Here is a 13959-nt window from a genome sequence, read left to right on the forward strand (position 1 = left end):
TATATATATATATATATATATATATATATATATATATATATATATATATATATATATATATATATGAATATAGATTCATACATGTATCTGTGTGTGTGCACATGCACATACACACACACACGCATTAACATGATTGATTCCCATCATGCACTTGAATTCCTTTGGAGTTTCCTTAACTCTCAATGATTTCTACATTGAGAATCTACAGGATCTTCTAAAAGCTAAAACCCCAATACCCAGATATTGGTTTGTGAATACCCTCTTTAACTACTGCACAAGGAATTTAAGTAAGTTTCCATGAAATATAGACACTGTGAGAGTGACATGTGGAGTTTAGATCGGGCTATCCCCTGAAAGCATGACATTGGGAATAGATCATTTCATGTTTTTCTTCTGAAATTCCATTCTACTGATTCAAACAATAACTATTGAAATCGTAGCAGTCCTATGCCATTACATAAATGAAGCACTTTCTTCGTTTTACATTTGTCATCTTCACAAGAGACCATAGTTACATATTGTTGTTGTTGTTTAGCAGCATGTTAGCTCTGATTAAGTATTACTGTGATCAAAAGCCTTCCAGCCATGACCAATCTCCTTAACCATGTTTAGTTTATTCTGGACAACAGTATCTAATGCCCTCTATTGAGAAGGTAGGGAGTGATTTTAATAATAATAATAATAATAATAATAATCTTTCTGCTATAGGCACAAGGCCTGAAATTTTTGAGGAAACGGAAGTCAATTATATTGACCCCCAGCACTCAGCTGACACTCATTTTATCAACCCTGAAAGGATGAAAGGCAAAGTTGACCTCAAAATGTAAAGAGCCGGAAAGAATGCTAATGAACATTTTGTCTGAAGCACTGATTATTCTGCCAGCTTGTTGCTTTATAAATAAATAAAATAATAATAATAATAACAATAATGATAATAATAATAATCCTTTCTACTGGAATCACAAGGCCCCAAATTTTGGGGAAGGGATTAAGTCGATTACATTGACTCCAGTGCGTATGTAACTGGTACTTATTTAATTGACCCTGAAAGGATGAAAGGCAAAGTCGAGCCCGGCGGAATTTGAACTTGGAATGTAGCGACGGGCAAAATACTACAAAGCATTTTGTCCAGCATACTAACAATTCTGCTAGCTTACCGCTTTCAATAATAATAATAATCCTTTCTACTGTAGGTACAAGGCCTGAAAGTTTTGGGGAGGGGATAATAATAATAATTGTCATCATTTAATGTCTGTTGTCCATGCAATTACAGCAATGGTTTCAAATTTTGACATTAGGTTAGCAATTTTGAGAGGACGAAAGTTGATGACATCAACCAGATTGTCCAACTGGGAATCATTTTATCAACCCTGATAGGATGAAAGTCAATCTCAGCAGTATTTGAATTCAGAACACAAAGAGTGAGAAGAAAGGCTGCTAAACATTTTGTCCAGTATGTTAATGAGTCTGCCAGATTGCTGCTTCAATAACGATAATAATAATAATTAGTACAGCTGCAGAAAACAGTGTTATCAGGGACAGCTAGGATACTTAAGAAGGCTCTTGGCATCCAAAGCTACTTGTTGTAACCCGATGCTAGGATTCTTTTCTCTTCCAAAAGTCTAATCTGTTGAGTGTATATGAATAAATAATAATAATAATAATAGTAATTTTGTCTAAAAACAAATGCATGATATTCCGTTCATATTTTGAATTGCTGTATTTCTGTGTTCTTTTCATTTTTCACTTTGAAACCAAAGAAGACAGACAGACATACTGTCGAAGTACTGTTCAATTCAACATACGGAGTCCAATATCTATTACAAATTGTATCATGCTCTTTTTATTGATTATTTATCTTTGTGAATAGTTACATCAATCTTCATAAATTAATAATAATAACAATAATAATAATAATAATAATAATAATAATCATAATCATAATAAAAATGATAATAATAATCCTTTCTACTATAGGCACAAGGCCTGAAATTTTTGGGGGAGGGGTTAAGTCGATTACATCAACCCCAATACTCCACTGGTATTTAATTTATTGACACCAAAAGGATGAAAGGCAAAGTCGACCTTGGCAGACTTTGAACTCAGAACGTAAAGACAGACAAAATGCCGCTAAGCATTTTGCCTGGTGTAGTAACAGTTCTGCCAACTTGCTGCCTTGATAATGATAATGATAAAGAGAAACCTACATCTATTTTTGAGATATGAACTCATGAAGTTTTAACAGAATCATGTATTGTAAAATTTGCAATTTAGTATTTTAAATAAAATAAAAACCACAAGAAAGTAAATATTTATAAATAGATTTACTATTTACCGGCTATAATTTCAATCCCCTCTTAATATTCTTACTTATAAAGTTTGAAAATTTGCAAATTTTAATCTACTCTACACAAAACAATGCCTTGCATATTTATTGCTAATACATTTCCAAGAGATTCAAATGGGAATAACATGCTAATCGCTGTTGTGTTTTGTCACAAGAGAACAACTTCTCCTTTACAAAGAATATGTGTTCGTAACTTATCACATAGGGTACTGCCAATCTGTAATCATATCAGGTATTGCCTACCTGTTAACATATGGTGCTGCCTACCTATTATATAGGCTGCTGTCTAACTATTATCAACTATATCTAATTTATATTTTGTGCAACCAACTAGTTATAATATAGAGTGATGCCTATCATATGGTAAGCTAACTGCTATCATATAAAGTGCTTCCTAGGTGCTACGCTATAGTAAACTGCCTAACTGTTATCACGGAGAATACTGGCTATCATTACCAAGTAGGATGTTGCTTATGCATCATGTAGGATAGCACTTAACTGTTGACATACAGGATGCTGCGTAACACAATAGCAGCCTGTGTGCATATTACAAGAATCTAACTACATCCATGCAAATCTGAAAAATGGCAAGGGCGAAAATTAAGTAGGCATTTCAATTCAGCGATAAGTAAACATCTGCATGCCTGAAAAATAAATGAATCCCAAGAATATTAGATAAGTTAGGGTTTGAGGCAAGGGTTGTTGCTTGTGGTGGCAGCGACAGCAGTGGTGGTAGTGGTGGTGGTGGTGGTGGTGGTAAAAATAAACAGTTAGAATCCAGGCTGCATCTGTGAGAGTCCAAAGCAGAAAAAAAAAAGAAAAAAAAAGAAAAATGAAAAACAAAACAAGAAAAAATTAAATGCAAAAAAAAATAATAATTGCGTACAAATGGTCATCACTGTTGCTGTTATTATTATAATAATTATTATTATTATTACAATTATTACTACTTTATATTAATGTATCTAATATGAGAAGTCATTCAGAAAAGTGATTGCTATTATTTACTAAACTAACTATTTATCTAGCAAATGTGATGATGATCGAAAAGAACTCTATAGTTCTAATACTAATATTCACTAATTAGTAAAAACCAAATGAAAACCTTCAGTCACCATTCATGTCTCTTTCTTTCTCTCTCTCTCTCTCTCTCTGATAGTAAATCTATTCACTGTACAAAACCATTTAACGGTAGAAGCATATTGTTAGGAAACGGGGCCCTATCACAACTGTGTAATATACGGCATAGATACATGAACAGAAGTGGCATCGGTGCCACTTAAATCAACACTAAAGAACAGAACAGAAAAGAAATCTTTCAAAGAGAATCTATTCCTAAGTATTCTTGAATAAGTTGGTTATCAAGTTAAACTCTCAGAAAATTCCAAATGCTCAAAATCTAAGCACATTGAATGTGTGTTGCATGTACATGTGAGATTCCATATAGATGCGCATGTATTTTCTCAAAGACAAGATCATATTTACATATGCTTATTCATGTACGTGTGTGTGTATATCTGTCTGTGTATATATATATAATATATATATATATATATATATATATATATATATATATATATATATATATATGCATGTATGTATGTGCAAAAATCTGCCAATTTCTTTTTTTTTTAATATACACTACACTTTGAAAGACAGCTGTCATAAACAAGACTGGATATAAAGATAAAACACAAGAGACAAACTAATGAACAAAATAAAATACAACAATAACAACAACAAAAAATAAAACAACAATTTGACTGACATTCCAGAGAGATGACAAGATAAACCAATTAATGACTGACGGATCCAGACTGACAATAACGGACAACCAATATATAGAGATAAGGTAAAAAAGAAAGGAAACCAATGGATTTGGTTGTAATTTCTTCAATGAAAATATACAGTTTAATTTTTCAAAAATTAAATCATTTCACAAAGCCAGAAAAAGTATAAATCCAGCTATGAGTCAATTGCTCCAAAAATGAGTTCACATCAAATTAATAATGATTTAGGTTTTTTTCTTTTTTTTCTTCTTTCTTTCTTTTTTTTTTTTTTTTTTTTTTTTTTTTTTTTTTTTTTTTTTTTGGAGTAAATCCAATTATTCAAGTTGATTACAAACATTATGGTATTTCATTTTATTTTTCTTTCAACGGCAATGAGGAGTATGGGCTAAAGAAAGGAGGGAGGCAAGATAACAATCTAGGGAACAAAGAAGGCTGGTTGTTCTGTTCTGAGGAATTATTAAAAGAATCTCTATGAACCTGTAAGATATAGAACATCTATATATATACGTATGTATGTATGTATGTATATATGCACATCTATAAAATGGAGTCAACAAAAAAATAAATTGTATGGAATACAATAGAACAGTGTGTGTGTGTGTGTGTGTGTGTACTTGTATGTGTGGCTCTGTGTGTGTGCATGCACGTGTAACTACATATACCTACAGACTATAAAGTAAATATTTTACTATAAAATGCAATAACAGTGTTAATAGATACAGTATGAACTAAACATGACCTATCAGAACATTAAAAAAAAAAAAATTGAAACAGCAAAAATAACTTTTCTTGTAAAACTAAATAGCATTGAGTTTTAAGAATTGCAGAAGTTAGCTCTTTTATTGCAAAATAACAACTGGGATACTTAATCTATGTTATTTATGGAATAGATGATACAGAAGTGTAAGAAGACCAAACCAAGAGAAGAGCAATGGCTCTGTTAGATGAGAAAACATTTCCAAACTACTTGAAATTGCTTTAGAGCTAAAAATGAAGGATTATTCTAATGAGCAGGAAATTCAGGCAGCTCTTCAACTATATAATTAAATTCTAAATCACACTTAAACAGAAGTACATAATAAGGGTTCATGCCTTCAGTATAAAGCATCAATAATGAAAAAAAAAATGACATAAATAAATAGGAATCAGACAAATGAAGAAGCTTGCTTAAGATATTCAATGCAAGAAAAAAAAAATTTTCATTTTATAAGCTCGAGAATTAATTTCTAATTATTTAACACTTGATTATCCCAAAAATTTAATCACTGACAAAATTAGTTTCTAATTAAACTGCAAAGCTTCTAATTCAATAAACCCAATGCCGACAGAGTTAAAACTGATGTATTTGAGAAAGTGGTGAGTAAATATATGAGATTGGATGCTTAGAGAGAAAAAAATAAAGAAAACATTTTTTTTTTAAAAAAGAACCCACTGTAGTTTATACATTGTTATGAATATTTGGATATGTATGTGTGGTTGGATGTTTTATGAGCTATCTCATGATTTAGTGACACATCTAGTCATAAAATATAAGTAGAGCAAAGATGCAAGTTATGCAATTATCTTCAGTTTGTTGTTTAATCACAAACTAGTAATAGCTGCAAAATATTTTCACTATCTGGCAGACATGCACAAATGTTTAATAAATCAAAAAACAAAGAAAACTGTGTTGAGAACAGAGGCGGCTCTGATGGAAAGAACGGAGATGCCTCCAATGAATGGAAGTATCTCCAAAGAAAAGTATACCTCAACTAACTCCAGTAGAGTATCGAACTGAAGATCACCACCATCGACTTCAACCTTATTGTTAGTCTGTAGCACACGATAGTGCTCCACTACATCCCCAGGGATGACTAGCGACAAGGTGTAATCCCCAGGGTAATGGCCATTCTCTCGTACAAGGAATGACCCTATCATGTGTCCAGCCAGAAGAGATTCTGCTTCTTCTCGGCTAACTTTTCCATGATACCATCTGCAACAAATACCACAGGCTGCTAAAGGAAACAGTTGCATAAAAAAAAACATAAAAAACATCCACAAAAGAAAAAAAAAAGAAAAGGAAAGATACACAGTTAAATTAAATCATATATTAATATCAAAAGCTTTTAATTAGTTAAAAAGAACCACTCCAAAATCATAACTGTATAAAAAACCTTCAGTGTCCTGGAAAATTTCCAGGCAATTGACATACATTTATACATAAACACATTTATTTTTGTTGGTTTAGCACCAGGTTTTTTTTTTTTTTACCAATCTGCAATATAGGTTCTTTCTGTATTCTTGTTGGTGGATCAACTTAGCTAGTTTTCTTTAGCATCTCTCTCTCTCACACACACGTTTTCAATGACTGTAATGCCACTCAACTCCAGTAATTAAACCACTCATTTTTGTTGTATGTCCATAATAATGCAGCCATTTTTCTTTCAGACATCAACCAAAGATTTCTCAAGTTCACCTTCACTAAACCTGTCCTTCAACTTGATCATAGAACATACTTTCATAGCTGTACACCCACCATATATCAGGTTCATGCTTCACAAAACATGTGTGTTTCATATAGAACCAATTTAACTTCAACAGACACAACAGTTCAATAAATTTTTACTCACTTTGTACCTAAAACATAACCACTAGATGTTGATTAAACTGTTCAAGTAAAAAACATTTATCTATGGCCTTCTGCAAGCTCTGCTCCAAGTAGTCCCTTACAGCATACACTTAGGACAACAGGGAGTCTCTACATGGTCACACGACCTGCTAGAAATAGCAGCCATATATCTCAAAACATACCCAACTGTCTTAGAAAAGAACACAATGTGGTCCTGGGTTTCTTTGCATGAAGGAAGCTGGGATAGTTGTGGCAGAAACACCTTTGATCATAGGTCTGTTCAATGAAAACTGACCTGGAGATTAATGAACAACAGTAGTAATTGCAATAAATGATGAGATCTACTAATTGCACCTAATTGCTCAGCTGACTACTTTAGAACTATTTATATGCCATAGATCTGCTCATACTGGACTGACTAGGCAGAGGGGGAAATTTACAATTAGAATTTCACAGAACCTTTGTAGTTATGAGTGTTTTTTTTTACGTTAATTATTGTCAAAGCAAGACAGAGACAATTAACCAACAATTTGGCTGAATAATTTCAATCAATTTTGATTGGCTAATTAGCAGAGTCATCAGAGCATTAGATAGAGTGCCTTGTGATATTAGTTCTTTCTGATTCTCTGTGCTTCGAGTTCAAGTTCTCCAAGGTCAGTTTTGCTTTTCATTCATTCAGGAATGATAAAAAAAAGTAATACCCATCCAAGGGTACTGTAAAGACATCCAGTTCTTGTGTTCTGAGTTGAAATGACCCTACAGAGCCCAACCCCTAACTTGTTGACTCACCTGCTTCTTGAGTTTGATGGAAGACTACTATTAGAGGTACACTTAAGCCCTATTGAAAATATTTTGCATTGGAAATTCTGCATTTTTTCCATGACACATAAAATACATACATACACAAACATCAAATAATGGTATCATACATTTGACAATATTATTCAGAAATATTAGGAATTAAAAATAAGTGATTTATTACAGTTTACCTTTATTACTGGAATGGAACTCCAAAATAAAAAAATAAATAAAATAAAAGGTAAAGAGAATTTAAAAAAAACAACATTTCAATTCTTAAATGTTGAAAATGCGATGAGTACGGAAGACATTTCACAGAAAAAAAAAGTCAAAATAAACAAAGAAACAAAACAAAAAACAAACACATGAGCCAGAGCATTTGTGTTGCTATGATCTCAGTTTCTACTATGGCTATTGCAGGCAATCCTTTGCTTAAACACCACCACCTGACCCATAACTACCTTTAGCAATGTATGAAGTCATTTTGTAAGAAATTTCAACCAGATGTCTACTCTGAGGATAACTTCCTTCCTCTCACCAATCCCAGAGATCCTAAATAATAATATATACACTCAACCCCGTTTGAAAGCCTCTAAAAGATTTATACAACCCAGCGATTAGCAGTTTTGTGGTGCATGGAAAGGAGATAAATCTGTGATGGCCAGTAATTTCATAGGTACTTCCTATACCCATTGCTGGTTCTTATACAATATTGTTCCAATCTAAAGCATCAGCAACAAAACACCAGCAATAGATTTGAACTCCCAATTCATGAAAAAGTAGTCTCCTGTTTTATTAATTCAACCAACTTTACCTATTTTAAAATAATATAAAGAGAGCCTCTTTGGAGATCATTCAAGCAGTTAGAAACAGTAGACAAATTTCTAACCAATCACACAGCCTATTAGAAAAGAAAAGCAGGTCACAACTGGAACTCTTGGCTGAGCTGACCTGGTACTAATAATAACAAAACAGCTGTCATTCTCACCTCAGTATTCATTGGTTGTTACTAAAAAATATAATAGTATCCAGTAGTTAAACAACTGACTGTTCTTCCTGCTTCAATAAATATTCTTAAAAATTGAATAATATAATTTACTTGAAGCAAAGTGGAATACAACTAAATCTGATTAAGAAAACCACAACAATACACTGTTGGAAATAAATGAGTAACAACAGAAGTTTACACAGTTTTACCAGTTTTGCCTAGTGCAAAATATTTCAATTTACGGTGGAAGGTAAATGTAAATAAAAATAATTTGCTTTTCTTTTGCTTTTTTTTTTAACTAGTACCTTAACAGTACAACATTAATAGGGTTTTAGAATACAGGAGCTTATCTTCATTTCATCAGGCACTTCCTTTCTATGGAAAGCTGTAAGTCTAATGCAGATCTATCCCTTGCTAAGAATGGTGATCAGCACAAACAGAAGACAAAAATGTTTGTCAGTTATGCAGTGCTTTCTGGCATATCACAGTGAGTTTCACCTCCTCATAGTACTTAATCTTACAACTAATAGGGAAGCTACTAAAAGTTGACTGCTTTTTGTCAAAAGTAAAACACTGTAAAGAGTTATGATACAAGGTAGACTATTCAACCATTCAGTTGGCATATCATGGACTCTGTGACAATCTGTGGATCTTTAATGGAGAAAGGATTACAGTACATATATCATCAGAATGAAAACAATTATTATTATCATTATTATCATTATTATTATTATTATTATTATTATTATTAAAGCAGTGAAGTGATAGAAATGGTAGAGGGCCAGACCAAATGTCTAACATTATCTTAATTTTCTCTTCAAGCTTTAACTGAGGTCAAATCTACCTTCTATCATTCCAAAGTTGGTAACATACTAGTCATGTTTTGGAGATGACTAAATCCACTAAAATTCAATAATAATAAAGAATAATATGATAATGATAATATTTTGATTTTTGCAACAATAATAAATACAACAACAACAACAATAATAATATAAATGTTAACAACCAACAAAAAGGCAGATAAAACATGGAATAACAAGAAACAAAGTAGATTACTCACGGCATAGTCTGTAAGGAGACTTCTTGTCTCTTTTGAACATAATTTGCTGGGATCATTCCTTCTCTGCCATATGAATTTTTAGCTTGGTACCAATTAGGGTCCTAAAATAAAAAAAATTAAAACTAATTAAACACAGGAAACTAGAAGTATTAAAATGAAGAATTTTCCTTTTATCTTTTTGGTACCAACCCACCTCAGACTATGCAAAACTTCTTTTAAAACGTTCCTATCTAAATTAAAAATCTTCCAACCTAATTTTATGTAAGAAATTTATTTTTTTAATTATGTTCCAAACATCAGCTTAATAATGAAAATGTTAGTTATTTTATTAAATCCCTTCAAATTCTTTGTTATTTAGGAAAATACTGAAACATAGTGACTTCCATTAAAAATATAGTTTATAAAAGTGCTACAGAAGTGATAGTTGGAGAACAGCTGATTATATTTCCCTCAGAAATTGATTGATATTTCATTTTATCAACCCCAAGAAGGGGTTTCACACCTTGATACTGTCAGTGCGTGTGTGTGTAGTAAGGGTGCACAGCTAAGTAAACAATACTGGACCCACATGGGTTTGACTCCTGGACTGGACCGCGTGTTGTCTCTTTAACACATAATGCATGACGGGCCACGATCGTAGCTCAGATAGACATTTAATTTATGGACGTTTGATGGAGTATAATGTCACTCAAACATTCTGATACCCCCCAGAATGCAAGGGGACTAATAGTTCAACTAATGACTTTTCAGATGATGTAGAACTTGACACCATTATATACTAAGAAGATATTTTAACTATTTTTGTTTTTTATGTGTGCATGGTACTCTCATTTTCATAAAATGTGCCCAGCAGTCCATGCTATGCAAGTGCAAATCCTAGCGCTTTATGGGTTAAGCTTGGCCCTAGTTTATTCAGCTGAAAAATGAGTATTAATCTAGTACTGGTGTAGACTTCTGTACCTCCAGCTCTCACATCCTTGATGCTCTGCTGGGCATGGATGAGCGGGCTAAGAAAGTGTCTATGGCTGCTCACAACTACAGGAGCTTCTAAAACAATTGGCAAAAGCACAGTACATGTTTCCAAGTCAATATACACTCGACAGTGATGGCTATGTTTTTGGCTTATGTGTGCGTCTCCTTTGTACATGGACACCAATGATCAAGTCTACCAAATTCTCAGTATCAGGTGTAATAATATAACTTACTGCTATTAGTTAGTGGAAGTAGGGTTGTTGAAATACGTGAAGTCATCGTCAACATTACTGTTGTTTTAACGTCAACTTTTCCATGCTTGAATGAGTCAGATTTTCTACAGCTGGGTGCCCTTCCTGTCACCAGTTCTCACCCTGTTTCTAAGTAAGGTAATATTTTCCCATGAAATATTACCTTTTATATATATATATATATATGATAGGCCTCTTTCAGTTTCTATCAACCAAATCTACTTAAAAGTCTTTGATTGGCCTAGAGCTATAGCATAAGACACTTGCCCAAGGCGCCACACAGTAGGACTGAATTTGAAACCCTGTGGTTAGGAAACAAATTTCTCACTACACAACGACAGCTGCATCTAGTGCTGAGTTCAGCTTTTGTTGCAACAAGTTACTGTGAAAGACCCACATCTTACAAGGTGATTTGTCTCGTTTAAAACTAGAGAACTTAGGTAAAAATATTAGCCCCTATGGTGTCTTGTATTTCAAGAAAAGACTAACTTAGCTTCAACTACAATTTAAAGTTTTCTTCACAAGTGGTAGCTAACCCTATTTATTTATTCCTCAAACTACATGGGGACACACATTCAAAGCTTTGGTCCAATTTCTTCAACAAAGTACTTGAGAGATCCACTTTCTCTTGATAGGAAGCTAGTGCCCAGAAGTGCTGACACTAGACTCCTAACAATTATGTAGAATAAAGTGCCTTGTCTGAATTAGATCAGATTTCATCTTATAATTTGCAAAAGCATGAAGACCAATTAGTCAGATAGCTATATTGCTACTATATATAATTGTATGCGAAAAATGAACCATCTCAATTCTGGCATCTGATAACAAACTAACAAGTTATATTGGTATGATAAGGAACTCTAACGACAATATCTTAAAAAACAATAGATTTTGTTGTCTTGGGAAGATCATGGTTGTTTGACCCCATGTCAGACCTATTCAAGATCTATTATTAAAAGGTATTTCAGCTGTAATTACTCGGTGTAATACTCGGTGTAATTACTTGGTGTAATACTACAATGTTTAATGGGGTCCTGCTTTACTTTTTTTTTTTTTTTTTTTTTTTTTTTTTTGGATGGCATGTTATATGAGGGAGATTTGACAGCTCATTTTTAGCAAATTGAGTGAATGCATAGAGGGTTTCTTATTGGCAATTTGATTATGTTTTAACTCTTAGTATTATTTCCCTGCTAACTTGTAACACAGTGATAACATCTAACTATACATACACCCACAACAGGTATATACACCCATTACTGGTGTCACAATGTATTTCTGTTTTTAGGACAGAGCATCATTCCTCTAATAACAGAACTTGATCAATTTTATAAAAAATCATTACACCCATAACCATACAATTGCATATACTGTAAAAACCCGTGTAATTTAAGCACTTTTTTTTAATCAGAAAAACAAAAATAAACTTTAGTGAGTGCATAAATTACATGAGTAGATTGCTTCCAGAATTTAAAAAAAAAAATTTTTTTGTTGTTGAAAAATGTAAACATTTATACTGAAAGTTGACTCATTTAATGTCAGAAAAGGTTTTTATAGAAAAAATATAATGAAGTTGACTTTTATTTATGCTGGATGGTATAACCCTTACTTTTTCTGTGTAAATTTACAAAAAAGCATTAAATGGTTAACTACTTTTTGAAGTTTGATGTTCATGCTGGTAATCACAGTCTGGGCCATATTTTACATGATGTCAAGACAAGGACGCACACACACACAAACAATTTTTTTCATTTCTCAAATTCACTTGCAAGGATTTGGTTTATCTGGAGCTATAGTAGAAGACACTTGCCCAAGGTTCCACATGGTGGGGCAGAACCAGAAACCATGTGGTTGGGAAACGAACTTCTTAATGACACAGCCATGCTGGTGGTACGTAAAAAGCACATCCGAACATGGTCGATGCCAGTGCTGTCTGACTGGCTCCCATGCCGGTGACATGTAAAAAACACTCACTATACACTCGGAGTGGTTGGTGTTAAGAAGGGCATCCAGCTGTAAAAACCTTGCCAGAAACTGTCCAACCCATGCCAGCATGGAAAGCGGACGTTAAATGATGACGATGATGATGAAGTAGAAAGGTATTTCTTACTTAAAGAATGTCATATGTCACTGATCAGATAGTAGATTCGATCAAAACCTTTGTGATGATATCAAATGTTATATTGTTAACATGATATTACAACAGAAATGAATATAACAACATGATTCTAATAGGACTCAAACTTATGTTGTCTGTGCTAAGTTGCTATTCAATATTGAACTGCTGCACCCACGTAAAGCTAAATTTCAATGTATGTCACAGTACCCCGCTATGGTAAGTGAAACAAAAAAGAATTTTCCGTTTACATGAGTGAAACTACTAAATTTCTATAATGGTAGAGTCTTTGTGTAAGGAAGAAATTAAATCTATACAATGTCAGAATGAAGAGAAGAGGAAAATTGATCAGAGCTGATTGGATTCATTGGAATTATTGGAGAAACAGAACAATTCTTGGTGATAAAAACGTCAATATATTTGTTTAGTAGACTGTATCTCAAACATGAATGTAGCTGTGCCACATAAAGAGTACCGGAGCTGGTACCACGTAAAAAACACTGGTGCTGGTACCACATAAAAAACACCCAGTACACTCTGTAAAGTGGTTGGTGTTAGGAAGGAGATCCAGCTATAGAAACTATGCCAAAACAGATGATTGCAGCCCAGTGCAGCTCTCTGGTTTGCCAGCTCCTTTCAAACTATCCAATTCATACCAGCATGGAAAACAGGCATTAAATGATGATGATGATGACGACAATTATGAATATATCAATATCTATAAAACACAAGATGTTTGTGTGTGTACGTGATGTGGGTTATGCACGTCCACAAATTAGCACGCATGTCGCTCCAATTTTAGGAGGACATTGTTCATGACCCTATCTGTGTTTTTGTCAACTTTTTCTCACAGAGGCACCCGCGTATAGCTGTAAAAATCGATAAACTTTTACCAATTTTGAAGTTTGTTGACATGGCGAAGTCAAATCTGTGCGTACGCGCGTGAAGGAGAGAGAGAGAGAAAGAAAGAAAGAGAGGGAGAAAGAAAGAAAGAGAGAGAGAAAGAAAAAAGAGAGAAAGAAAGACATA

At 33.3% G+C, this 13959-nt stretch overlaps 1 protein-coding gene across 10 annotated transcripts in view; it reads right to left on the reverse strand.

Annotated features, from left to right (window-relative positions):
• LOC106877319 (tyrosine-protein kinase CSK) overlaps positions 1–13959 on the reverse strand; it is a 342382-nt gene that overhangs the window by 41860 nt on the left and 286563 nt on the right. For 9 of the 10 annotated variants that reach the window (XM_052966138.1, XM_052966139.1, XM_052966143.1 and 6 more), the window contains 2 exons: positions 9595–9695; positions 5884–6109 (listed from right to left, as the gene is read on the reverse strand). In XM_052966138.1, the coding sequence (XP_052822098.1) occupies positions 5884–6109; positions 9595–9695 (327 nt within the window). The remainder of the gene's footprint in view (positions 1–5883; positions 6110–9594; positions 9696–13959) is intronic. The other variant, XM_014926199.2, reaches the window with a different exon arrangement.

The sequence above is a fragment of the Octopus bimaculoides genome, chromosome 3 (assembly GCF_001194135.2).
Source record: "Octopus bimaculoides isolate UCB-OBI-ISO-001 chromosome 3, ASM119413v2, whole genome shotgun sequence".
NCBI classification, from domain to species: Eukaryota; Metazoa; Mollusca; class Cephalopoda; order Octopoda; family Octopodidae; genus Octopus; species Octopus bimaculoides.